The sequence below is a fragment of the Emydura macquarii genome, unplaced genomic scaffold (genome assembly GCF_026122565.2).
Source record: "Emydura macquarii macquarii isolate MOO-44397 ecotype Brisbane River unplaced genomic scaffold, CSIRO-AGI_Emac_v2 contig_3530, whole genome shotgun sequence".
Taxonomy (NCBI): domain Eukaryota; kingdom Metazoa; phylum Chordata; order Testudines; family Chelidae; genus Emydura; species Emydura macquarii.
In genome coordinates, this window is record NW_027133667.1 from 6,129,585 (window position 1) to 6,157,125 (window position 27,541).

Consider the following 27,541-nt stretch of genomic DNA (forward strand, 5'->3'; position numbering starts at 1 on the left):
TGTTCTAGCAATGTAGGGATTGAACCTGATTGAATGGCCATTGTTCAAGTCACTACTATTTTGAGTTACATGCTACCTCCTATAGTGCTGCCACAGCTGAAGGAAGCTGGTAGCTTTCTGGAGCAAGTGGGAGAGGGAGCAGTGTGTCTGTGCCCAGGCAGTCATTTCACACTGGAGGTAGAGTTTAATTCTTCATCTGATCCATGACCAGAGGCCCATGCAATGTCCATGATGGTCATGCCACATGCACTCTCTATGTATTCATAGGGCACAAGGTGAATCACCGAAACTTTTTATATTACTTTCCTCTTTTCCACCCATGGCGCAAACTGCAAATTAAACCTTGCCCATCTCCTTTCTGTAGCAGCCCATAGGATTCCACTGTTGACAGTAATACTCACTCATCACTTTGGGCTTGGATGGCGCAAGTGAAAGAAATCTGGCTTGAATGCAGCATGTAATAAGCAAACAAATGGACACACACACCCAGCAGCCCCACATGTACAGGGTCATGGCCTTGGCTTGTTTAAAACGTCATGATTCTAAAGGTTTGGCCCAAGAGTAAAACCAAATTACATCAGTTGGCCTTGGAACAAGGGCTTTTTAAATGTAGCATTCTTTTTGCTTGCTCTGATTTCCAGAGAGGAGTAGTTATCTGATTAATAAAAAATGAATTATATATAAAACTATAAAAGATTTGAAATATTATGAAGCTTGAACACTTCTCTAAGCTCACGTGTAACGTTTGCTCCTTCTTACATAGTAAAAAAAAGACTTTCCTTTTATCTGGCTTCTATGATTGCCTGGAAGGGTGCCTGGATCACATATTTCCTTGCTTGTTTAACACTATATTGGGCTAAAATTTTCACTAGTGTAACTCTACAGAACACTATGGAGTTATGCCAATAGAACGTTTGGCTAGTTATATCAATGGTTCCCACCTATCCTGAATTTCATGGGTCTATACCAATTCCCTGGGGTCTATGCTTGTGAAATATACCTGGAATCTCCTCATTTCAAGTTAATGCCTCAGTAGTGACAATGCAATTTAAAACACTGTGACGTTTTGTTTAAAGGAAGCAGTATGGGCTAGTGGATAGAACATTGTCCTGTGGCTCCCCAGACCTGAGTTCTACTCTTGCCTCTGCTGCTGGGTGACCTTGGGCAAGTCATCTCCCTTCTCTGTGATCCAGTTTTCCCACCTATAAAATGAGGATAATGATTCTTTAGCTCCTTTGCTTTGAAATGTACTGATGAGAAGTGCCGTATAAAAGCTATTTTTTAAAAAATTTGATTTCATGCAAACTGCACCTCTACAAACACTTAATAGAATTAAATAATAGACTTGCAGATTTCAATAAAGAATAAATAAACTTAAAATAGAAAAAGACCCAAAGGAGAGGGAGAGAGATAGAAAGTATAGAAAAGAAAAGAAGGGTGGGAATGTATTTTCAGGTGGTCTCTGAAAACAGTGAGAGTTGATGAGGTAAAGATTTACAGAGAGGCTGTTCATCATGGTAGATGATTCAGAGGCGAAAGCTCTTGCACCATCAATAATGAGACTGTGAATTTGTAAAGAGAGGAGGCTATTGCAGAGGGAAAAGGAACAGGATAAGAGAGTTCCTGAGGTAGGGTACAGCAAACCCAGACAAGGTTAAAAAGGGCCATATCCCTATCCACATTCAGGCTGCTTTGTATCACCCCAGCAGCAGAATGTATTGAAAAGCTAGTGGACTTCATCCTTGGAGAGTTTTCCCCACACCAGGAAATCTCCTAGTGGTGAGGAACTGGCACAGTAGCTCAACACCAAGCTCCATCCCAGCATGTGCATGGCTCCCAAAACACACCCTTGGGGCCATGGGTGGCCAGGTTTAAATCAGAGAAGCCTTTGCTCCTATAATTCATACCAGGGATCAGACTGGTGATAAAGGCTGCTTAAAGCCATCTGCAGTAGAGCACTGCATGGAACTATCTTTTTTTTAAATCCTGCTCCTGTCCTGCCCTGCAATATTCACTCCCACTTCCACCTGCTCCCGCATTGTTTCTTGCGTTTTTATCCTGCTCCCACCCACAAAAAACTTCGATCCCACTAATCCCACAAGACAGATTTCCCCATGCTGCTCTATCCGCCTCCCCCAAACAGGTTGGTTAATATATATAATTTTAGTAGTAAAAATTGTGTCTGAAGTGTGTGTGTGTGTGTGTGTGTAGTAGTAGTAGTAGTGGGTAGTTTTGGATTGTTAAATGAACAGAGAGCCAGTGTTTGGTGGCTGAGTGGTATGGTAAGAGGAGATATGAAAAGCAAGGTTTCATTTTTTTAAGGCAGTTTGGCTAAACAGTGATGAGATCAAGGGAAGATAGTATCAGAAATTACCCTGTTCCAGGCTAGCTGAGTAAAGTATTCTACTATAGGGAAAGCAGTCACACCTTTAATGAGCAAGGATCTAAGTAATTCTGAAACTCTCTTCACCACAGGAAGCTGCCCCAAGTGGCTAAAGTTCACAGCCTAAACCTTCATAAACTGTTGATGGAATAAAACAACCAAACAAGAATGAGATCACTTGGAAGAGACCAGGGTAAATAATAATGATGGAACAATAGGAAATACATGATGTAGGGTGGCCTTCTCACTGCATCTGAGACTCAAGGAACAGCGTATATAGAACTCTACACTAAGGAATCTAACTCCTGCAAGATTAGAGTAAAATGAAAGGGGTGGGGACTGCTGAGTTAATAGAGGATTCCCTGCCACCATGGCATTCCTACGTTCTCTTATCTCTTCTGTAATCCCAGATACAGAATTATCATCCGATCCATTAGACTTCCAGGTGAGATGTAAAACAGAGTTCCTGACCCTTTTACACAAAGTATAGATTTTATCCCTGATTCCTGACCAAATTCTATCTTGGAAATTAAAAACTGACCTCTGCCACCAAAATTCCCTTGCAGTTTGTCTGAAATAGTACTCGTCTCTTCCTGTCCTGTTAGGACCTATTGAACAATGTCACTGTGTGCTGCTAAACCACTGTTGTGTTCCACTTCAGGGGTGGCCACATTCAGGAGCAGGTAAAATGATTCCTGCATATATAAAGCTTGTAAAGCACTTTGGGATCCCAATTATTATTGCTTATTTATATTACTGTAGTACTCAGAGGTCCCATTTGTGCTAGGCACTATACAAACACACCCAGTAAACAGTCCTTTCTCCAAAGAGCTAACAGTTTAATTAGACAATATAGGCAAAGGATGGGGAAAAGGAAATGTTCACGTCCCCTTTTTACAGATGGAGATCTGAGTCAGAGAATGATTAAGTGACAAGGTACAAGGTCTTTTAGGAAGGCTGTGGAAATATAATATTGTATATTAATATTAGTAATGATTTTGTTTTGTGTTTTAAGTTTGAAGTGCTTTTCACACACATTTTCTGGGAAGATAATGCTGGATCTAGGAGCTTTGAGGGTGGGTGGTAAAGCCAATTAAAGAATGACTCCCTTTTGGATGGCTTGCACAGAACTGTGTCATTGCATGGAAATTTGGGGGCCTTAACAAAGGTAATCAGATTGCAAAGGTTTAATTATAACAGGCCTGATCCTCAGGTCATATAAACTGGGATAGCTTCATTGAAGTCAATGGAGTTAGTTTGATATATATCAGTTGAAGATCTTACTTGACAAGTTTAACCTAGAGATCAGTGGCGTGTTGAGACAGTTTTAGTAAGGCATGCAACAACTCACATGCCTGAGGTGGTCCAAAGTGGCATCTTCCATGCTGCATGACCTCATACACATGGTACATGTGTGCGGAGGATGCCATTTTGTTCTACAAAATGGCATCCTCCATCAAAGCTCTATGGAATTGTCCAGTGGGCTGGATCTGGCTTGCAGGCCATCAGTTGGGCCACAGACAGTGGGTCGAGCATTCAATGCCAGCCTTGCGTACATAGGTGGTACATCACGGCTAGAGACAGGCCCGCACTAAAACACACATTTGTGGATCAGTCTAATTTCTTGTTTAAGCTTCAATGCATTGAGTGCAATCTCAACCTCACTGAAGTGAATGGGATTTTTGCCACTGATTTCAATGAAGCCAAGATTTAACCCATTATCTCTTACCCCATTTCTCACTGTAAGTGAGAATGATCAAACATCTTCAGCCCATGCATGAGGAATTGCTGGGAATTTGGCAAAGGTGTCAACAACAGCAATGGCTTTAGCCCGTGTGAATGCTGCATGTGTAGGATATATGGGTATCCGAAGGCAGCAGGAGAAGGAGGAGCTGTACCATGATATCACAGAAAGAAGGAAGGAATGTTTTCCCAAGCAGCATTACTAACCTGTATTATTGGTAGATCTGTTGCTAAGACACAGACAAATGTCCAAAATGGTAAACTTCCTCCTCTAATCAAAAAGAAAGGCAGGAGAATTGGGCACGCTTTCCAACCTCCTTTCTCCATCCATCTCTTCTTCCCACCACTGTAATAACAATGAATGATACGTCTGTACTGGCATGCCAGCTTTTCCTTGGAGGGATCCTCCCCGTGGTATTCTGCCTTTCTGGCTGTAGTGTGTCTGCTGGCTCTGAGACGTGGTCTCTTGAACCAGATTCAGTCTGTTACATAACATGGGCTTCCTAATCCATTAAGTGGCTTAGCCTTTAAAAAGGAGCAACTTTTATCTCCTCAGATGTACCGGTGACATTTAGTGCTGTAGCGATTGCCTGGTTGTTATTGTCTTGTCATTAGTGTGGTGATGATGGTGGGAGTTCAATACTGGAATTGGGACCAGGAAGAGGAATGTGTGAAAGAAAACAGCAGACTAAAATAAGAACCATTGCGTCCTGTCATTCCCACAGAGCATTCTTTCTGTCATTAAAGCTTATGCTGGGGCATTTCTTGGCCCAATTTGCTGGTTACAGCTGGCAGCTCACCAACTCCCTCATGGTCAGCCCTCATTCCCTTCATTGTTTTGAAATCCTCACCAGCCACAGTGACTCAACGTTTCACAAGCAGCTCAGCTTGGAGGAGTCAGGTGGGCTGTCCCCTCTCTCTGTCTTCCCCCCCCCCCCCCCGAAAAAAAAAATAGCTTGTTGAGAAAAAAGGAAAGTTCCTGAAGGCACAGGGCATGCTCTGTGTTGCTAGGCTGGAGACTCAGGTTTGATTCCCTCTGGAGTTTGAGTGGCAGGAAGATGCATTTCTGAGCCAGATGCACAAAGCTGCACTGTGGCACATGCATTGCCCCCACCCTCATTATGCTTGGGAGTAGAATACCGGGACTACATGATGACATATAGGGTTTGCGTAGCAATGAACTTGTAAAGCTACACTGACTTTGACCTGGAATTCCACCTGCCGGGTGAGACTAGAGCTAGATTGGTGTGGGCTATTTTGAGGGTTCTAGGACAGCATGGAACCAGTGTTCTGGTTTCTCCATTGTTTTGGAAATGGATACCATCTTTCCAAACTGGCAGTGCTTATATGACTCAGAGGGGTGAACCACATATTTATCTATAACATGGACAGGAGGGATAAAGGGAGTTGGGGAAAAGGCAGCAGATAGACACACAGAAAAATAGAGGAGAAGCTGGAGATACAAAGAAAATAAAATGGAGAAGGCGAGAGGACAGAAGATAATGAATGAAAATAAAAGGGGAGGAAAAAGTAGAAGATGGAAAGAGAGACAAAGAATGTGATCAGTGTAGAGGATGAGAGAGATTAAAGCAAACACAACTTTACAGTTATGGTGATTTATAAACCATTGGTGAGTGTGTTAGGTGAGTCTAATCTACACAGCATGTTGGTTTGTTACAACTGCACCCTCTTCCTTCCCAAGTAAGCCTGCTTCTTTAGTTTAAGATGTAGTGACATATGCTCTTAGGTCTAGAAGTCCCCCGTTCATTCCCTCATGTTGGCCAGGCTGGTAGATGTTAAATAATGTTGTGTATTCCTGCCCCTGGAGTGGAGAAAAATAGTTGTTTTCTTGAATTTTTCTTCATTAAATACAGATTGTATTCCTGTGGGTATTGTTTGTGTCACTAACCACCTGCTACGATAGAAAATTAGTGTTAATACATGTAACTGTATTATTTATTGCTATTGTCCATGGTTTGGCACTGGGAAAACATCATTTCCAGTTAATCATGACTTGTTTGTATTGCAATATAGATGAGCAGTACACAGTGCCATAAATGGAGCCATGCATTTCTCGTAATTGCAGGAACTTCTGCTTTTCCAGACCCGTATGCCAAATTGGCAAAAAGTTCTGGGAGTCAGAAAGTCCAGTCATTTATTCAAACACAAAGGGTTTTTCTTCTCCCCACCAAGTTTTTTTTAACAAACAGAACCATGAGTTACAGGGGACTGAGTTAGTATAGCCTCTCCTTGGACTGGAAAGTTTAAGGCTCAGTTGTGTCTGCATAGAAATGAAGGGGAGAGAGACGTGTCCGTGTGCCCCAATGCAGAGGTAGGGTGCAAGCGGTGCTTGTACTCAGATAGCAAAAGTACTATGGGAATCTAGTGCTAACTCTCCAGAGAGGACAGGAAAGGGATAATAATGTCATGGCCCTGCTTCTATACAGATCAGCAGAGCTAGCCCAATGCAGAACGGAGGGCACACTGCATCCTGTCAAAGGGAGGCGGAGTGGCTATGCTCCTGGTTTTGATGAATGAACTGCAGAGGTGTCAGCTGTCCTCCATCAAACCCATTCAGATCCGTAAACAACAGAGACCTACTTTCTGGAACTGGCGTGAAGCTCATTTCTGCATGATCTAACACAAAAACTCCTTCCCACTCTCTCTCATCTATCTCTGTCACAATTCTCTCTCACATGTTACCCTGTCTCAGCTCAAAGACTATCTCCACTGCACAGGGCCAGGCTGGGCTTTGCGGAACCCTGAGCAAAGTATGATGTGTGTGGAACAAAACTGTCTTCAGTAGCTCAAGTAATGTAGTTGGAGGGAGAAGCTGGCAATTGAGAGGCATGTGGCACTGGGATCTCAACAGGAAAGCAAATCAGTTGTTTGTAGGGCATGTCGATTAGGCTGCTAGTCTTTGTTAGGCCATAGGGTGTTGCATCTCCCATGTTCAGTGCAGGAAGGCGAGGCTGTAGGTGGGTGTTGCTATTGGTGTGTTAGCCAAAATGGAGGCTGTCACTCAAGCAAGCGCTTCTCCTCTGAAGTCGCTGCACATCAGTGCAGCTGATTGGACCTTTGCGGCCCCTAAGCAGCAGCCCTATTGGTGAGTTAGAAGAGAGTTGTGTTAGCTCTTCTAACCTCATCTGGGTTGGTAGGAGCTGTTTGCATTTTTTTAATCTATTTGCAAAATGCAGTGCATTTTGCATGTGCACGCGCACATGGTGGTGATGGCTGACAAATATTTCAAGGATCATTTTCTAAATACAAATGATAAAAATAATCCAGAAATCTATAAGTTCACCTTCCGAGCAACCTCTCAATGACAAACTGCATTGTTCAGCCTGCTTATATGAACACACCGTACGAAACCAGTATGCAGAGTCTGGTGCTTGTGAGCAGCTCAACAGTAACAAATCAGTGTGCAGTATTATTTTATTTATTTGTATGGTGGAAGTGCCTACACACACTAGACACAGGCCAGGAACCCCATGTGCCAGGCATCGCACAAACACAAAACAAAAAGACGGTTCCTGCCCCAAATCTAAATAATTCTCCAGTGTTCCTGAGCAGCCCTATGAAAACAATCCAGTGAGCATGTGAGATGATGGAAAAAACAATCCTCTCAGGAAGCACATTTCAGTTTGAAGGCTCTAGGCAGTTCGAAGGCCATTAATGAAAGCATAAATAACATTCATCGAAGATTTATTTTCTAAAGATGAACAATAAGTTGACAGCTCTTTTAAAGCCAGGCCGTTTTATTCAAGGCTTTTCCTAGCCATCGTACAACTTCCCCAGCTCTAATCCACCCACCCTCTAGGGGTTTATCAGGGCTGCATTCAATCAGTAACGCCCCAGAGTCTACCACACATGGAAGGAGCACTCTCCTGAATTCGGTCTTCTGAATTTTATGACATCATACCAGTATTATTCTGTCTTAAATATTTACTTGGGTCATTACCCTGGAAGCCAAAATCCATTTTACAAGTTCAGATCAACAAACTCCATGGGAGGAGTGACTGCAGAAAGGTGATGACTTTTGCAGAGTCGAATATACGTTGACAAATGTGGCAGAATCCATTCCGGCTGAGATAATGTGAGATAGCACCTGCAGAGTGAAGTCTGGGACAAGAGAAAGGTGAGCTTAGGTTAAACGCTAAGGTGTTGAGAACCTACGGTTTTCATTGGTTTCAATGGGAACAGCGGGGACTCAGCAGCTTTCAGGATTTGCATATAGATATGCCTATATAAGGGGAACTGATGAAAGTTCTGGTTATACTGTTGACCACAACATTTAGTGCACATAAACCTGAACTCCTCCTCTTCCCTGTGCTCCAGAGATGGGCTTTTGGGTGCCAGAGATCTTTGCGACCTTGCTTTATTCCACATATGGCACAACACGATGAGGTTTGCACCGCAATGTCATGATGCCACATAAATTTCACCAATGTTGACTTTAGTGGAGCTATGCCAGTTTAGTTCATCTGAGGATCCATCCCAGAATGTCTGGCTGACTTTAGCAGATTGCAATGCACCTTGTTTGACTTGGCTTGGCTCTCTGCACTTGAAATCCTAATAGCAAGCCCAGTTCTTACTTCAAACTTCAGCTTTCACTCGTCAGACTGTGAAACCTGAAATATCTGAATATTCCAACTTTAGAGAGGTGTGAAATGTAAAGACAGCCTTGTGGCTAAGGCACTCAACTAAGAATCAGAGAGAGAGAGGGATTTACTTCCTGGCTTTCCCACAGACTTCCTGTGTGACCTAAGCATGTCACTTAGTTCAGTGTTTCCCAACCACTGGGTCATGGGGCAGGGTATTGGAAAGCCAGCCTGCCCAGCACTCAGCCCGCAATGGTGGTTTTAGTTCTGTGGGGTTGGCTCCCAACTCCAGGCATTGCAATCAGACACACAGATTCGCAGCACCACTCTGGTTGGGTCCAGCCACCATTTGGCACTGCAGTGCCATGTGCCAGGTTTCAGCACCACTCATTCAAACCTGTCTCAGGCCCAGCCCCACAGGACAGGAACCACTCTTGCTAGTGAATGGGGGCAGGCTCACTCTTCAACCTCCCCTCGGCATAGGGCCGGATATTAGGATTGCAGTGACAAGGTGGAGGGTGCTGCTGCGGGTGGGTCAATACCCTCCCAGTTGGAGAAGGATGCAGGCAGCGGTGGAGAAGGATGCAGGCAGCGGTGGAGAAGGATGCAGGCCAATGATTTTGGGCCAGTTCCCAGGAATTGGGACTGTGGGCGGATTGCAAAAAAAGATAAATGCAGTTTTTGAGGTCACCTAATTAAAAAGCTTGGGAACTATTGACTTAATCTCTCTGTGTTTCAGTTCCCCTTTTTCTGCTTGCATGTTTTATCACTTCCTTCCTTCCTTTTGTCTGTCATGTCTGTTTAGATGGGAGCAGAGACTGTCTTACTATTTGCATGCCCTGCCACCTGCATCCCTGATCTTAGCTGAGGCGTCTATAATGTTAATAATACTTTTCAAATTCATCTTTCAAGCTTTTAATACATTTTGGAAAACCCAAAATGCTAGTGAAATTCTTTTGGTGTGCCATAACATGCATACACCTTGAATCTGTTTAATGTTTTACAGATCATTATAGTCATCTTCTTCTGTTATCTCATCCATGTCATTTTCGTGCCAGGCATTCACAAAGCTACGACGAAAATTTGGTAGAATGGACTCTCTTATTCCGATTCTTTCTTCAAATGGTCTACACTTCATATCCCTGACTCTGATTTAAGGACTAGCAGGGGTTTTTACTATTCAGATTTTTCTGAGGCAGCAAAATAGCTGTGTGGTTCCAGTTCATAAAACACATCTACATCAGTCTTCTAATCCCACTATTGGGAAATCCATGATGCTTTGGAAAGGCTCTGTTTGCATGTACAACTCATTCTTCAGTTAAAGGATCCTATAGTCCCCAGCAATTTGCTTAATGGACAAGGCTGGTTTCTATACTTTCTGCATCTAGCACATCTTTATGTCATTAAGAAAACTAGCAGCAGATGCACAGACATATGGAGATCAGCTAACATATGGAAAGGCAGCTGTGTTCTTCCGATTTCTGAAGCATAAGTACAATCGTAAAGTAGGAGAGAAAAAAGAGGGACTAATATTTTCTTCCACCAATTTATTTAAATTTTTGGAGAGCAGTGAGAGAGAGGAGGGAACAACTCTGGTCCTTCCTAATTGGAGAAAAAATCAGCAATCTCAAGGAAATCCCTCACCAGCTGTGAGCTGTGTATATTGATACCTGGTATTATTGGGCATCATCTTACCCCATCTATGGATCTAGTAATGGGCAAATACTTCATAATGAACTATTTATTAAATGAATTTTGCCTCTATTTCGGTTAACAAACAGTTTGTGGATAAATTGTTAAAATTCCTGAATTTATTCATCACATAAAATTATTCATTAATTTCTTTGGCAAATAATTCCTGTAGCCAGATTCTGCTGTTCTTTCTTACATTAAATAATAGCTTGGTGATCTCAATGGGACATCTCACCTGAGTAAGGAACTAATCCATATGAGATAATAGCATCTTGCTCTTGGTCTGCAGATTGTCTGTAGTAAGTTAATAAATTCATAGATTTAAAGGCCAGAAGAGACTATTATATCATCTAGTCTGACTTCCTGTATAACACAGACATAGAATTTCACCCAGCTTCCCCTGTACTGAGCCCAATACTTCTGTTTGGCTAAAGCATATCTTCCTGAAAGGCATCCAGTCTTGATCTAAAAACATTAAGAGATGGAGAATTGGTTATGTCACTTGGTACTTTGTTCCAATGATAAATTATCCTCGTTGTTAAAAAAAAAAAAAAAAAGGCTTTATTTCACTGAAAACGTTTAAAATCAGTTAGTTAGTTTAGTTAATTAGTTTACCTAATCCCTGTGGTATTGTTTCTGTCCCCTGATTGGATATCTCATGGATCTAATCAATAAAAGTGCAAATTTAAAACTGAATATTTGACTGCAACATTGCAGTTTGTGACTCAAAATACACTGTTGCCTGCTAGTTATGCAGTTCAGAATTGACTTTTGATTAATTTTTGAGCATTCACACTTGAAATGAGCTTTGGAGGGAGGTGTGCATGCGAATAGTGTGTGTTCACTGGAATATTCAAATGAAATAACACAAAGGGAGTAAACAGCTGAAGTAAATTCATTGAAAAAAATTCAAACAGCTGCTAATGGAAACGTTTTCAGCATTTGCCCATCTCTAAGTGGAGCAGAAAGAGCAGTAATAGCTTTAAGTGGCACAACACACAAGGGAGTCTGTTTGGACTAGGGATTAGATCAAAGAGCATAGAACCATGCAGATTCCAGTCTATAACTTTTCCACGCTGGGCACTCCCCGACAACCCGATTATGTATCCTGTGTCCTTCTAGAGGTGTAATCACCACAAATGGCATCACAGCCCACGTTTTACTGTACCTGCACTGGGACTCCTTCCTACTGAGGAACTCTGGTAGTGCACCAACTGCGTCAGTCAATCAGAGACCATTACACAGCTGTTGTCTCCCACCAGTGGACTAAGGAAGTCTGCATGAATGAGTATATAACTGAGTGTAAGGGGGTCTAACTTACACTATCTTCTGTGTCACTCGGAACACTCCACCACAGCCCTCCAGTTCCGCAATACATGTGAATCCAAATGTCAGCATAGGGCTTGAACTCCTTGCTCTCTGCTACTTGCAACTGCTGAGGTAAAAGGGTGTGGGCTTGGAAGAAACATTTTAAGAACTGCCTTTTCAAGTGAGCAAAAGGACACAATGAAGCTGCAGGGACGTATTGAGGTCTCTGGTGCCTGGGTGTCAAGCCTACACTGGCGCCCACCCCTCAGGCCTCACGCCCCCCAGCAGGGCAGGAGAGGTCCCAGCACTGCCCCCCTGCTGCTCCAAGGAGGGGAGGTCTTTACCTGTGGGGGGAGGGGCACAAATACAGGCTTGGCTCCGCCGCCCCGCACTTACCCACTGCTGCGTGGCGCCCGCCTCTCCTGCTCCAGCCCCGTAGCCCGGCGCTGGCTCAGACTGGGCAGCCTCATCCCTCCCAGCCTGAAGGGAAAGCGCCGGGATGGCTCCTCACAATGAACAGGGGGAGGGAGAGGCACTGAGGGGCGCCCTTCAGAGCCTCCTGCATCCCCCACCTCCTGCGTGTGGTGAAGGGCCAGCCTGGTGCCCCCCCCGCAGGTCAGTGCTTGGGGGTCTGACCTCTCCCACCCCCCTTCTCGGTATGCCACCGCGAAGCTGCTTTTCAAAATTGCTGAGGATCAGTGGCTTTTTTTGAGTGATTTTTCTTGATTTGTATTATTCCTTTTCCCCTCCTAGTTTGAAAGTTCCTCTTCCGCCTGTTGTTGTCCTTCCTACTAAGTCCTGTGTGCAACATCTCCAGAAGTAGTGCAGCTGGATGTCGGTATCTCCCTCCCTCCCCTCTCTGCTCCTTGCTGCAAGAAATGAAAATAAATTACAGCACTGTACTGTCCTCCCTCTATTCATCTGTGGAGAGAGTTTTCAAGTTCTTTTAATTATTTAGGATGAGTTTATGCCTGGTAGTGGCCAAGACCTCCTGATGAGAATGGAGAGGAAAGATGGTCTTGAAGTTAAGGCATAAGACTAGGACACAGAAAATGTAGGTGAAATTAGCACTCTTCGAGATTCCCCATGTGACTAGATCTCTCTGGGGCACAGTTTCCCATCTGTGAAATGGGGATAATGTTTCCTTTCCCCCTATTTAGACTGTAATTTTTTTTGTGTTAGAGACTGTCTCTTACTATGTGTTTTATACAGTGCCTAGCATAGTGAGGTCGCAACTTCTTAGTAATACTATAATACACAATAATATTCTACACCCAAACCTGCACTCCTTTCTTTCACTTCCAGTTGTTATCTCCTGACTTTCTTTTCTCCAATTTTACAAAAGCAACATGACTTCCCTACTGTACAAGCCTTCTTTTAACAGGCCTGTCTCATGTATGAGTACAAAAGATTTCAGTAGGGTAGCCCTCCCTTTATAGCTAGGGAAGGAATAAATGACCCAGGTATTTTTCCATGCTGGGTGGTGTCTGGGACACTCACAGGTGAAAGGGTAACTGATATAGTTTCCAGCTTAGTGAATAATTTTCAAGAGGATTCTAGGTGCCTCTCCCCAGTATGCTCTTTGCTTCCCAAAACATTTCACCTGGAACAGATACAGGTGAATACTGTGATAGAAATAGATAGATAGATAAAATCTCCAGAAATACCCTTCTCTTTAAACTACAGATGGGAAAAGACTTTAATTCTCTCTGAGTGATAACATGTTAGGGTCTATCACTAGTGCACTATAACCAGGAAAGAATTTGCCTCTCTCGCCAGTTCTACACTGAAGTTGCTGCAGACCTTCCAATCATTTTCTTTGCAGGAAATAGCACATCTCAGGGGTTCCATAGCAGAACATGCTTAGTGACTTATGAGGTCTGAGCTGATAGAATGGGAGAGGTTCTACTGTAGTAATGAAGTAACATCTGGGGTAGGAGATAGCTTTTAGAAAATGGACTCTTCTTTGATGCATGATACACATATTAGAGGTAAACTGAAACTATAGTATTTAGTTAGATAACTAAAGAGTTATATATAGATCACTGTTCATTTTAAACAACTTTTAAAAACAGAATTTCTATTCTGTTTTAAACATAAAGTTGCCTGATTTTCTCATGCGTTCCCATAGTGGTTGCATTTCCGGTGCTCTAATGTACAAAATCAGACTTTCAAGGTGGCAGCTTCATTTTTGGATCTTATTTCAAAAAACAATAATAATAACAGCAGACTTCTAGTCCTGCCTCTAGCTAACGAAGCAGAACAAAGGATCGATAATTGTTTTTTAACTCTTGGGACGCCAGAGTGTATGGTGGTGGGCATTGATGTAAGAAGCTAGAGCAACAGATTCTATTTGCTTTTCTTTGTTTTTGTTTCTGTTTTTGTTTTAATTCACTGACTTAAGGGTTTTTTTGTAATTATTATATCCCACTTCTGTTTTCCTTCAAAGGGGATGGAGACTTCATATCCCAATAATGGGGGCTTTACTGCATGAAGGCCAGTTTCTATAGGCCTTTGTGTACCACTTGTCATTGGTGGAATTGCATTAACTCACACAAGTAAGGATTGCAGAAACTGGTCTTTAGCAATTGGCTGCATTTTTTTGGTCTTTCTGAATCGATCCAAATAATCTTTTTCTTTCTGTCCCTTATTTCTATCCCTGCTCTTCTTCCTTCAGCAGTTTCTCTCCCCGTTTTTCTTGATTATGGATCAGAATTAAATCATTTTTGACCTGGGATTTTTGATAGAGAAAGCAGAATGGCAAGAACTAAAAAGCTATGCCCAACCACACTCCTTTGCAATGCCGGTCAGGCAAAGTTCAGGTCCTGGCCTGGCAACCAATTGCATGTGTTCTGCATTCACTTTACAAACACCCTGTGGGACTGTGAAAACTTCATCCTTCTGGGGTCAATGCAAGTGTTGGTCAAGAAGTAAAGAACAATAGGAATATGACGCACAAATCTGCTCATCTCTTATTAATATAGATCCAGGCACCATGAGCTAGGTGGATTTCATTATCTCGTTCACTGCCCACTGTACCAGCACCATCCTCCTCAGCAAAAGGCAGCCCTTCTGCTACCAGGTGCAAGGCAAGCTCCGTCACTAGGTGGTTGCTGAGGGCTGCAGAACACTTAGTGCTTTTTGACTGAGCAATTGCAGTGCTGTGAGGGGGCAGATATTTCACAGTTAGCTTGAGGGAGCCAAATCTGGTCAATTACGTGTTGTTCTATTCATGGAGTAACACAACAAAAGGATTACAATGAATATTCCTCGAACAAAACTTCAAAACATCAAATGTTATGGCTGTGACAAAAAATCACCCCCAAAGACAAGCGTATTCAAAGAAGACAGTGAAATCAAATCTTCAAGCTGGGTGTATTGGGTTCAAGTCTCACAGCACAATTTGTGCTCATCTCTAATGCCAATACTATGATGTATTACTGGGGTGGAAATGGGGAGATGAACTACTGGCGATGAGCTGATTAAAGCAAATTCTCTCGTAAACTTTTCCGGTGTCTGCCCAATGGCAATTCTGAAGAAACTAGAGAATGTCTTTGGTGAACTGCCCTGCAATCTTCTCAGCAAAATAGGTTCTGCTATCCCAGGCTGTTTGTGAGCTATTCCTGGGTGCATGATGGCTGCTGCATTCTCCTGCACAGTCACTGCACTGCAGCATCCAACTCATTTGCTTTGTCAAGTGCTTGGGATTATCTGAAATAAAAAAAGGTGCTGATTTAAAATCAAACTCTGTATTCTGTGAAATAAAATAACCCCTCTCAGCTCAATCCTCAGAAGTGGCTGAGCTCCAGGCAGCACAGAACCCAAGGGGAGAAGGCAAAGGTGGCTCTAAGCTACCTTTGTGCTCCCCCGTACGTTACTGGTGACACGTTGCTGGAGTAGCACTAAGATCCTGCCCTGCATCCCTCTACACTGAGGTTGGAGGAAGGCCAGTATAGAGACAGTTACACTATGCTACCTGGAGATTCCATGATGCCAGGGAAATTCCCAAAACCCAGTTAAGCCGGCTTTCCACTGCACTGAACAGTAAGCAGGCAGAACAGGGCCCAGGATCCGGTTCTCTATTTGTGGGCCTGTACGCTGTGTGACAGCCAGAAATGAGCAAAAAGCCACAACCTCAAGCAAACAATAAAACATGGAAGAGCCCGCCAGCCACCTGTGACCAGGCATGCCCTTTCCCACTCCCAGGGCTGGCCCTGGGTTTTGAAGGACTGTCTGCAAACGAACTCCTAGGGTACTCCATCCAGCCCTCTCCCCAACCCTGACCTGCTCTGCCCACCTCTGCGTGCTCACAACAGTGTCTTGGCCACGTCTCTTTGTGAGGCTCAGGCAATCCATGCAACAGGTACAAGAGGTAGAGCCAAAGTACAGCTTCCCGAGTGGGCAGTGGAGGAGAGAAACGAGGGTAGTCAGTCATTTCCATTGGGACCAGACAAGAACATGGGTGGAGAGTCAGAGATAATAGTCTGTCTCAGATGTGTGCACGTGCTGTGGGGCCACCCCTGTTCATCACCAGGAGTCTGGATTGATTTTAGGATTTATCTTCAGTTATTAGCACGAAGGAATCCTCCTTGAGAAGCATGTAGAGAGTTACAGCTTTAGGATAATGGCAATAGGAAGCAGCTTTATCTAACCAAACTCTCAGAATTCCAGGCAGCACTTTAGAATCAATCTCCTTGGAACATTCCAGCAAGGATTTAGGCAGAACTATTACCATTCCTCTGAGTTATAGTGGGGAGAACAGGGAGGAATGTAAGGCCATCACAATTTTGGGCCATTTCAACTCAAGTTGGAGTCTGATGTTGCTGACATCCTCCCCCTGTAAGAGCAACAACACTGTGCTCTGATGGAGACTCACCTCCAAGGAGAGCGTGAGGTGATTTTCCTTCTGGCCTCCCTCAGGTTTATGATCGGGGAAAACAGTTCTGTTTCTGTTTGGATATTCCCTGCAGGTGGAGGCTGCCAAGGTGCTCATTGGTTCAACATAACCCCTCTGAGAATGTGAGAAATCTCTCATGGCAATAATCTCCACCCGAGAGGCTTTTCGACTGCATCAGAGGCTGTCATAAATAAGGGCCAATTCTGGCCCTTCATGTCTTTTTCTTATTTAATTTTAGTAAAGAGGACAATTGCAACTACTCAGTCTACTCAGAGATCCTCCTGCTTCTTAGAGTGTGTCTTGAAGAAGGACACAACAGCACTGACAAAAAGAGAGATGTATAAGATGCATTGGTTTTAAGCACATTATCAAGATGAGATTAAAAATAAACTAACATTTCTCTGTATTAGCATTAACAGCTGATATGAGAGGAAACTTCAGGAACCAATCTGCCTCCTGCTCTTGGATAGTGGCTATTATTTCTATCTAGTCAATAGTTCCTTCTTGTTTTAACATACCTGAGAGAGAGGGTTTGATCCAAAACCCAATGACATCAAAAGAATGACTCCTGTTGACATCAATGTGCTTTGGACAAGAGATGTGGAGTTTTATAATCCATAGTTTACTGAAGTGAATGGGAAAATCTACTACTGAGTCATGATCCTATTTGGATTAGGTTATTTTGCATCCTTGAAGACTGGAAACAGTGTTATGTTCTCACATTGCAATAAGAATATAGTGCTTAGCAGTGTCAGTCATTGGTTTTGTATGATTTCTTGTCTGAAGGAAAGGAAAATAAATGGGTAAGATTCATGATGGTGGTAAGCACATGATTTTCTATTTGTGCAACTTTGCCCAATGCTTATTTTGTGATCAAGTCAAACATGGCAAGCAGAACTTTGGACTTGAAGAGAAACAAAGTATATCTGTCAGTTTGGGCTGGTTCTTAAGTGAAACTAACTAGAATTTTAGAAAAGGGAGAAAAATATTTATCACAATACTAATGAAATCCAGGAAACTCCAGCAGGGTTACTTTAGAAATAAGAAAGCAGCCTTTTAAAAAACGTTGAATATAAAAGCCTATGATTAAAGTTAGAATCTATTGCAACCTTAACTCTTGGCGGTATATTTAAATATCTAAGCCATGGTGACTCAATATACAGTGATGAGTTGGAAGCTGGCAGTACGGTTACCAAGTAGGATTATGGGATAGCTCTCAAAGGGAGTGGAAATTCCATTGCATGTGTCTGTTTAGAAGTAGATGAGATAAAACACTAGGAAATGTTCTTTATAGAACATTCTTTTACAGGAAGGACTAGGTGACCAAATAAGGCACTTCCATCTCTAATTTCTAGGACCATGCATCCAGGGGTAAACACACATCCTAGGCTATTAGAATCAGCATTCGGTGAGAAGGGGAATGTTGGCCAAGACATGCTGTTGAAAGGTGACCTGGGAATCTCTTATGTCCATCTATCTTTCCCCATGCCCCTTTGTCTGTCTTGTCTACTATTTAAATTGCAGGATTTTCCACAACACAGACTACCTCTTAATACATTTTGCATAGGACCTAGCACAATGGGGCCCTGATTTCAGCTGTGGCCTCTAGGCACTATAAAGTAAATGGGAAAAAACAAGTCAATAAGAGTCATTGACTTAAGTGACTGTTGGATAAGGCTCTAAAACAGAAGTCACCTTCAGAAAGTCACCATTTTTGTGGGTGATGTGAATCAGCTGCTTTTTAAAACAATACATATCACTATGAAATAATTACCTCGTAGTGCTACAGGAAACTCCTTTGGGGTGTGGAAACTGCTAAAGAGATGGTCCTGTGCCATTCTCTGATATTGCACAGTTAACTCATGTCAAAGCTATAAGTGTGAGAGGAAGTCAAGTCAGCAGGAATGAGTTTATAATCATTAAACTCAGATCTTGGCAAATTTTTCTCTATCTTGGTTTCTGTGCGAAATTTACAAGCTCATAAAAACTGGGTAAATAATACCAGAAATCGCTTTCTATAAATGCATACACAAGCCCTGAGGAAAATGTAAATTGTTGGAGTTACGAGAATTTGGTGGCGGGGGAGGAGAGAGAGAGTGTTTGTGTTGGAGGGTGAGGGTGGTTAGAGATTTGAATTAAAATACTGAGCAAGAAAAAATAAAAACACAAAAATGAACACACAGTTTATGAAGAGAGACAAACAGTTTCCAAGAACTGTAGCAAAGATTTAATATCTGTATTTGGGGCCAGGTAAACAGTTCAGGGAGTTATTGCAAACCTGGCCCATAGAGAGGGGTTTGTATTCTCTAAAAGCACACAAGCCTCTTGTTTGCAAATGTAACATATTCAGGCCCTAGCCCAGTCAAATCTCACAACCCAAGCAATGTCATCCTGGTCAGTAGTTGGATAAGAAAGCATCAGGCAGTGGAGCTAGTGATTCAGTAATAGGCCCTTTTCTAAGGGTATGTTTACACTTCAAAACGGGAGGCGCAGCTTACGGAGACGTATCTGTGCTAGTTCTGATCACGCTATGTTGCTTAAAAATAGTGTAGTCACAGTGGCACAAGAGGTGCTGCCCCCACTGCCACAGCTACATGTTATTTTTAGTGTGCAAGCTGGATCAGAGCTAACCTGGGTATGTCTCCCCAAGCTGGGAATTACAGCCCAGCTGCAAGCGCAGACATACCAAAGTCAGCACTAAGCCAATTTCCTAACATGGAGGGGGCCCTATGCTCCTGGAAGTGATGTTTTTTTGGATGAGTTGTAAAATAAAGGTATTGATCACTCATAGCTAGCTTCCAAGGTAATAATCTATATTCTGTCTACCTAAATTCTCCGTGTGCACTTTCAGTTGGCAATATCATTCTTCACTTCCTTTACCGAAGGCTGTTGTACAGTGTCACTGTTAAATAGTTGCTGCATTTCTGTGGGGGATAAATGATGTCTATATATACGATAATTTGTATAGTGCCTGGGAGATGCTTATGGATGTAAGCCACTATTACGGTACATGAAGTGATTCTATAGTTCTCTCTGTCCAGAATTTCAATCTATTCTCTATCCCCCTCTAATTTTGAATTGCAGGCAGTGATTAGTCTGAAAATATATATGGTTATAATGGACTAGGAGAAGATTTTTTTTTCCCTCTTGGAAACTTGGAAGGTAAAAGATAAAACATTGATTTGTTTAAATAAAAATAGCTGTATTTTAAGCATTACGGCACCTGTTCTAAGAACACAACATTTCACACCTGTATAGACGTTTCTATACATGGGCAATTTCCATGGAAAGGGCACTTAAAAAGTTATGAATGAATTTTCCTTATTTTGAGTGGATATCTGCCAGCTGTCTGGCAATTAACATTTTAATTGCCCAGTGATTAAAGTTTTAATTAATGAGCAATTAGCACTTGACGTTTGAAGAGCAAGGCATTTAACAGCATTGTAAAAACTGCCAGGAGCAAAAGATGGCAGAGCTGGGTGTGTCACGGAAGAGCAATGAACAAGGGGTAGGGTCTGGAAGGAGGGAAGATGGACAGGAACGGGGTTTAAATTCCGAACTTTGTGTTCAGTCATTTTTGGCTGTGGACAGACACTTAAGGTTTGGCTGGGGATTCAAGGATGGAAACTGTCTGAGTAGCTGAGCTGGCTAGGGAGCAGGTATCTGTAAAACAATCATGGCTGCTTCAGGAAAACGTTGCATGCCCAACAGAGAGAGCTTTAAATGACACTCTGCCTTTCTCTAGGCAGTATGCAGTGACTATCACACAAGCTCCTGATAGCGTAAGAAATCAGAGATTTACAAACAACAAATTGTATTCCAAAACAACAACATGACTCTAAAGCTAGTCAAACAATTTTCAAATTAAAAAAATCAGTTGACATGAAATTTTGAAAATTGGGGGCGGGGGGGAAGAAGCAGGCAAAAATGTTGACCAAATATTCATTGAATGTTTAGCCTGGTTTTCAACCAGCTAAAAAGAAGGTTGACATTTTTAAAAACGAAAAATATTATTTTTAAAAAAACCTTTTCAGAACTGTAAAATTTTAAATTTTGGGTGAAAATGGAATATATTTTGGGAAACAATGTTTTCTGTTTTGTTTTTTAACCACCTTCAAAAAACCTCAAAACACCAACTTATAGCTAAGTCTGTTAAGTGCAATTCAAAGTTGTACCATTAAACACATAATCACACTTGTAAAAATACCCACAACCCAAACATCAAGAAACTGAAAATTATAAACTAAGGTAAAATAAACCATCTGACAACCAACCTTGGGTTCTGCATTCAGGAATAATGATTCTGGAGAGTTCCACTCCTTGGATAAGTTCATGTTAGATATAGCTAGGCTTGGCAGAATTACATTGTTTATAATGTTGACAGATAATATAGATGTTTGTTTAAGCGTTTAAAAAAAACCAAATGTATTAATTTTAAATGTTCCCAATTGTGGGAAATGATGAGTTTTAAGCATTTTTAATGTTTTTTTTTGATTTCAAATTTTCACATTTGCAGGGCATTATAATGGGGTAGGACAATAGGGCGGAGTCAGAAAATAATGACAGTAGAAACTGAGATTCAAAAAGGTAAAGCTTTACAACTGTTAAAACACAAAATCGTTAACATCACATGTCAAAATATACAAAGTAAATATCCTGGAATCAAACAGGAATAAGTTCTCAAAGCAGCGTTTTTCTTACTTTGCCTGTTTGTTCAATTTAATTGCTGTCGATGGATATATTTTTTGTCAGTTTCTGTGTGTACACTGAAATCAATCCTTACCAATAGCAATCTAATGCTCCTAAGCCTGGACCTACCATAGACGTGACTCACTGGTCTGCAGAGGAGCGAGTACTGACTGCACTGTTTATCAGCATCCCAATAGACTCAGCCGTAGCCTACAAGGAAACTGTATGATAAACCACTACAGCTGGAAGGTGGCCTTACACTTACTGTAGGTGGAATCTGGGCCATACAAGATGTGACTTCCTAAATAGATGTGGTGGCTCCCAACAGGGCGACAGTTCTTTCCCTGTGACAGTATTAGATTCTCAAACTGAGGCTCTCCTCTGGTCCTGAATCAGCGAGAAAACATCTAGGTCCTATTATTTTTATTTGTATTGTGGCAATGCTGAGGAGCCCCCGTCATGGACCAGGCCACCATTCTGGTAGGCGCTGTACAGTCTCAGAACAGCAAGATGGCTCCTACCCCAATGAGCTCACAATCTAAATCAGTGGTGCCCAAACTTTTCCTGTGTCACCCCCTTACCAGTAATGGAATCTGTCCATGTCCCGTCCCTCCACCCCCCCATTACTGCACAGCAGAGGCGCTTGGGCTGAAGGTGGAGCTGGGGGAAGAACTGGGGATAGAAGAGGAGCTGGGGCTAGAGGCAGAGCTGGGTTGGGGGTGGAGCAGGGGGCAGAATGGAGCTGCGGCTGGGGTCAGAACTGGTCTGGGGGCAGAGCGGGACAGGATGGCGCTCCCTCCCCACCCTTCATGGGGGCTGGCCTTTGCCCCACCGTGTGCCCGTCCCGCCCCCCCTCCCAAACATTCTACTGCACCCCCCAGTTTGGGGACCACTGATCTAAATAAAAGCTTACAACCCAAGTGAACGATTTCCTTGCTCAGTGCAAGATTGTTCCCTACAATATATTTTCTAGGTTTTGTCCTGGGTACTGTTTTGCAACAGACTGTACTTTGATTAAAGCTGATACTGAAAAGTCTTTGGCTCCATTAGTTTGTGCCACTCGCTGAAACCTCTCTTCCCATTTTTTTTCCAGCCAGGCTTTTCCCCGCTGCTCAGCGGCTTAAGAGATCATCATCTGACCCTGTTGATCCAGTGCTGCAGAACTCGCTGGATGATGTGGACATGATTTTTGAGGTTCAGTACATGGGGGCAAGGGCATCCTTCAGTCCCTATACTGGAATAGTGTCATTGTTTCCCATTCATCACATCCTCCCCATTTCACCATATCTCTGAGCTCTTCCCCAGCCTCAAACCCTAATTACTGGTCACTGTGCCATCTCTCACATTTAGTAGCCTCGACTTGGTACCAAACAGAGAGGGATTAGAGACATGTACTTTTCAAAAGTATAAAATATCCTTATTTCAGATTCTAGGTACATGTACGTTCAACGAATTAAAATTTACCTAAATTTGAGCAACACTCAATTCAACTACGTCCTCCCAGCTCTTGGATAAGCCTGGGCTTGGCACCTGGAGTTCAATAAATGTGAGTCCTGTTGGACCAACAGGGAAGCTGAGATCCAGAGCCAATGCTCCCACTGAAAATACCCCATTCTCTGCCCCCTAGCCAGTAACCATATAGTGCCAGTTTGATTCCTTGATCCAAAACATCGATGCTTGGCACCAGCACCGTGCCTACCAGTGTCAAGGAATGAAAATGAAAACTAAATCTCCCAGGATACCATGACTATTTCATTTCTACAGAGCAGACTCAAGTCCTCTGTTCAGGTCACATTTGAAAATGATTCTGGTGCGTTCACCTTAGTATAGATTACGAAGATGGTGTATGATCTGTCACAGTTCAGCATGACTGAAAAAGCAAGGGTATCGCAGGCCAATATTAAGGTACATTGGTAAAGCAGTGTAGTGGGTCTAGAACTGGAAGGGCAGGAGTGGTAAAGATCAAGAGTTAGTTCAACAATAGGTAGATAGGTAGGAGGGTGAGTGGGTGGACTGAGCAGACTAGCATAGTAAGCAGAAGATGAGCAATAGTGAGAATTATTCACACAGTTGGGAGTGTGGGTGGTGAGGTGGGAAAGCAGGAATGGACAAGCAGGATCAATACTGCAGATGCTCATCTACCACCATAGGTGATGCCTCATCTATCAAATGCCACTGTGATGGCCAGAGGATAAGAATCTAGATAGATAACCATTGAGTTAAGACACAGTAGTGGAATTGTAGAGGGAAACTTGCACAGTGTCTTTCTACTCTACCTGTCTCTAGCCAAGGTTTATTAGTTCTTTGCCTACATTTTATGAAAGAAAAGAAATAAGAAGAAGCTCTAAATTCATTTGTACTTTGTTTTTAGACTATCAGAGGCTAAAGAGCTTTCTGTGTTCTGATTTTGTACCAGTTTCTTTTAGCTGAGCTTGAAATTGACAAAGGCCTGAGGATCTCCATCAAAGACGAGGAGCTGGCTTCGCTGAGAAAGGCCAAAGAATTTGACACTGTCTGCAATGATATTATCCCCAAGAGCATTACAGAGGTTCGTCGGTTGAGTGCCAGGCTGTCTGACTATCCAAGGGTCCTAAAGAAAGATGATTTTGAAAGGACAGTGTTGACCATGGTCTACGCAGCCTACAGAGCAGCTCGATCCCGGAAACACCAGAAGGACTCTTGGGTCGAATCCTTCGTCAGTCTCTACAAGGCCCTGAAGCATGACTTGATGTTCTCATACAGCAAAAAGCCACTGCACTGAAGGAGTTTATCCACCAGGAATGCAACAAGCTCTGCTGATAAGGGGACACATAGCACGTCCACCACTTTATTCTGTAAACAATTTGTCTATGTAGTTAAAGATTCTTTATTCGCTAGCACCCCCTAGTGGGTTCCTGTTATAGAAACACATTAAACAGGAAAAACCTCCTCTGCTTCAGTTCCTGGAATGCATTCTCATGTGGGCATAGAGGAATGTTCTATTACTGAGGTAGAAGGGAGTATACACATCTATATACATATTTAAAGGTATCCTCAAAGGATGAAGGAAGGGCACGTTCATCTGGCAAGTTTTGGGTGAAGTTTTAGAAACCCTATTCCTGATTTGGAAAGTAGTAGGTATTTTGAAGTCACACTAGCCCAGGGGTTCTCAAATTTTTTTTGCTGGGACCCACTCTGAAAATGTTTCAGGCTGTGACAACCCCCCTTCCCTTCATTTAAATCACATGGAATTCCAGGATTGTTTCCTGATTGATCAGTCACATGGTGAGAATTGTGAATGCAGAATAGAAAAACATTCATGCTGACTTGATCATGAGCAAATCATAGGCTAAAATTTTCTTGCACAAATGATTTAACAAACAATTGCAAATTATGAATAAATTCATAAAAATCATGATCTTTTATGGATAATTCATCGATAGAGGAAAGGCCTGTACTCATCAGGTAACTTATTTGCAACGAACAGTTCAACCTGGTCTAATGACAATGCCCTAAGTTTTAAAACAGATTATACTAATGCTGTTTATCGTCTGTTAGACATAGTATCTGAGCACTTCTGAAAATCCCCTTTAATATTGGCACATATGCTCTGTCACACACTACACTCAGTCTTTCTCTCTTTAATCATCTAGTTTAGTTAATATTCTAAACTTTATATCTAGAGATAGGCCCAAACCAAAACCGGAAATGGTGGTGGTTGGATTTTAAGGGCCAGATTCCAAGCCCCATTCTGCTCCTTTTGCATCACTCAGGCTGTACAAAAGGAGCAGAAATCTCCTGCAGGTCCCCTATTGTGAGAATATTCCACTGGGCAGGTGATTCCCCAGTAAACATGGAGCCAGCAAAGCCACTTTCTACACCTCCCTCTCTGGAGCTTCTGCAGACAGGGTGTAGGGGACAGTCAAGGGCAAGCAGGGGAAGTTGTTAGAGCACAATGTGCTCTTGCAATCCTCAGCTGGCATATGACCACTGCAAGGCCATTGCCTGCTGATGCTGTTTAAAGCTGCCCTAAGATTAGAGTTTGCCAAAGTTATAAGAAACTGAAAATAGGGGCTTATAACGGTAAGCGTGAGGCATCTTTAACAACTGGTGAAACTGTGTTTGTGTGAGAGAGAGTATTCATACATAAAAACACTCTGTGGTGCATCCTTGAAAACTGGCTGACACATAACACATCCAACAGAAACTTTCAAAGTGAAAAGCAAAGCCACATAGCAATACAGACCTTCCACTCCTCTGCCCGGACCAACACAACTCATTGCTAGCCAAACCACCAAATGCTACAGCCTTAATTAACTAATTTTAAAAGGTTAGTTAAATTTAAAAAGGACCGCAGCCTTCCAGAATGCCCTTTCCCAAACTCCCACCACCACAGGCAGGGCAGAAAATGTCCCACATGTAATGTCTCTTCTGCACTGTTCGGCATACCCAGGCTCACATATTGCACAAACTTGTGCATTATTCTGTTTTTCCTGGAGGGCATGGGAAAGGAGTAGAGGGGAGCAGCTATATAAGTCTTATTTCTTAAAAGCAAACACAAACTATATGTTTTTTTTCCTGCTGTATAATTAATTTGCTATTGGAGGGTAATTACCATTGAGTTTTCACACTGCTTTTATTCTGTGCTCCCATTCCGTTCCCTAGAATGACATCTCCAGGGAGAGACAAGAACTAGAGTATCCAGGAGCTCCCCCCACAGCCAGCAGTCCTATCCTGTTCCCTACAGTGACAACAGCCAGGACTGGGGTGGCAAGTTTTAATTAGAATTGACTACACAGAGAAGTCTCCCCCACACCAGGTGGTACTATACTGCAAGCAGGGTTCATCTGCCAATAAGCATCATAAGTCCCTGAGAAAATTACCAGTACAAATATTGTTTAGAACGTCCTAACATTCTTGATGGATTACTGTACCTTACAAATGTCCTTTATTTCTTCACTGTTAAATTAAGTCTTCTCGAGTTTATCCCTTCCCTCTGCCCCAATTTCTGTGGATAATGTAACAAAAGAGAAATACTACTATCACTCAGATTGCCCAAGTTTATTTAATACAGAATCATTAATGAAGTAATAAAACTATAATCTAGAACTACTTGACTGTCTGGCGTATTTGTTAACAGAAGTGACTCCACTGAGGATATGGGGCAAGTTGCAGATGTAACATGTCCTTATTTCAGGAGCTGATTTATTATTTAACTACCCTGCAGCATGCCCTCAGTCCCTGGATATCTTCGATCAGTGGAGCTCCAAACCCACAAAGCATAACCACTAGAGATGGGCAGGAAACAGGATTTCTGTTCAACAGGAAATTCCAGGACTTGGACACTTGTTTTCATTTTTAATTGTTTACAAAGGGTAAAAATATATTTCATTTTGATGTTGAAACATTGTTATATAAAATATTAAATGTGGTATACAGATGTAAAATAATATGAAAATTAATAGAATAGCCAAAAATGAAACAAAATTTTTTTTTGCCTTATTGAAACTAAACATTTCAACATTATCAAAATGAAATGAATTGTTTGTGTTCTTCCATCAAAAATGTTGTTGAAATCAACACAGTCCCACAAAATGTTTTGCTTTCAATCAAACTGCATTTTCTGATGGAAAATTACTCCTGTGGAAAATGTTTCAACCAGCTTTGATAACCACGCTGCCAGGACATCTGGATAAGTTTAGTGGCTGGAGCTCTTCCCCCTTACAGGAAGAATAGCCAAGTGATTGGCTACACAAGTTTTCAGCAGCCCACAATGTTTCCTCAGAAATGGGTTTGTGACCTGTTGGAATAGAAGTCCCCGTCATTCAGTGCAAACCATTTGACACTCGCAGTGCTCTGGCTGGGCAGAGGCACTCCCCACTCCGGCAAAGTGGAAAGCACTGAGCAAACGGATCAACAGTATGGTAGATTGAGGAGGAGAAAGTATAGGGAAAAAGCTCCCCATAGGGTACTGACCTTTTGCCCAGGCAAAGGGTACAGAGCTATGTATAGGAGCAAGGGTAGAACCGAGAAGGGGGGAGATGGTCTCTCACTTTGGAAAGGAGGAGGTAAGAAATAAGGAGTGGAGTTCCCCACTTTTCCTTCAGCTAAGAAAGAGGAGAGAGTCATAGCATTCCGTACAGTGGAGCACTCTGACTCACGAAAGCCCTCCCTGCACAGTATCTCTCCTAGACTTGCTCAAACGCATGCACAGATTGTCTGATCTTCCCGGGAGAGAAGAAAGCAGTA

The 27,541-nt window shown here is 42.5% G+C and overlaps 1 protein-coding gene across 1 annotated transcript in view; it reads left to right on the top strand.

The window, feature by feature from the left end:
* FAM180A (family with sequence similarity 180 member A) overlaps positions 1-24,707 on the top strand; it is a 56,634-nt gene extending 31,927 nt beyond the window's left edge. Inside the window, exons 2-3 of the mRNA XM_067536087.1 lie at positions 22,407-22,507; positions 23,730-24,707. Of these exons, the coding sequence (XP_067392188.1) occupies positions 22,407-22,507; positions 23,730-24,074 (446 nt within the window). The 3' untranslated portion in view covers positions 24,075-24,707. The remainder of the gene's footprint in view (positions 1-22,406; positions 22,508-23,729) is intronic.
* The last annotated feature ends 2,834 nt before the right edge of the window (positions 24,708-27,541 follow it).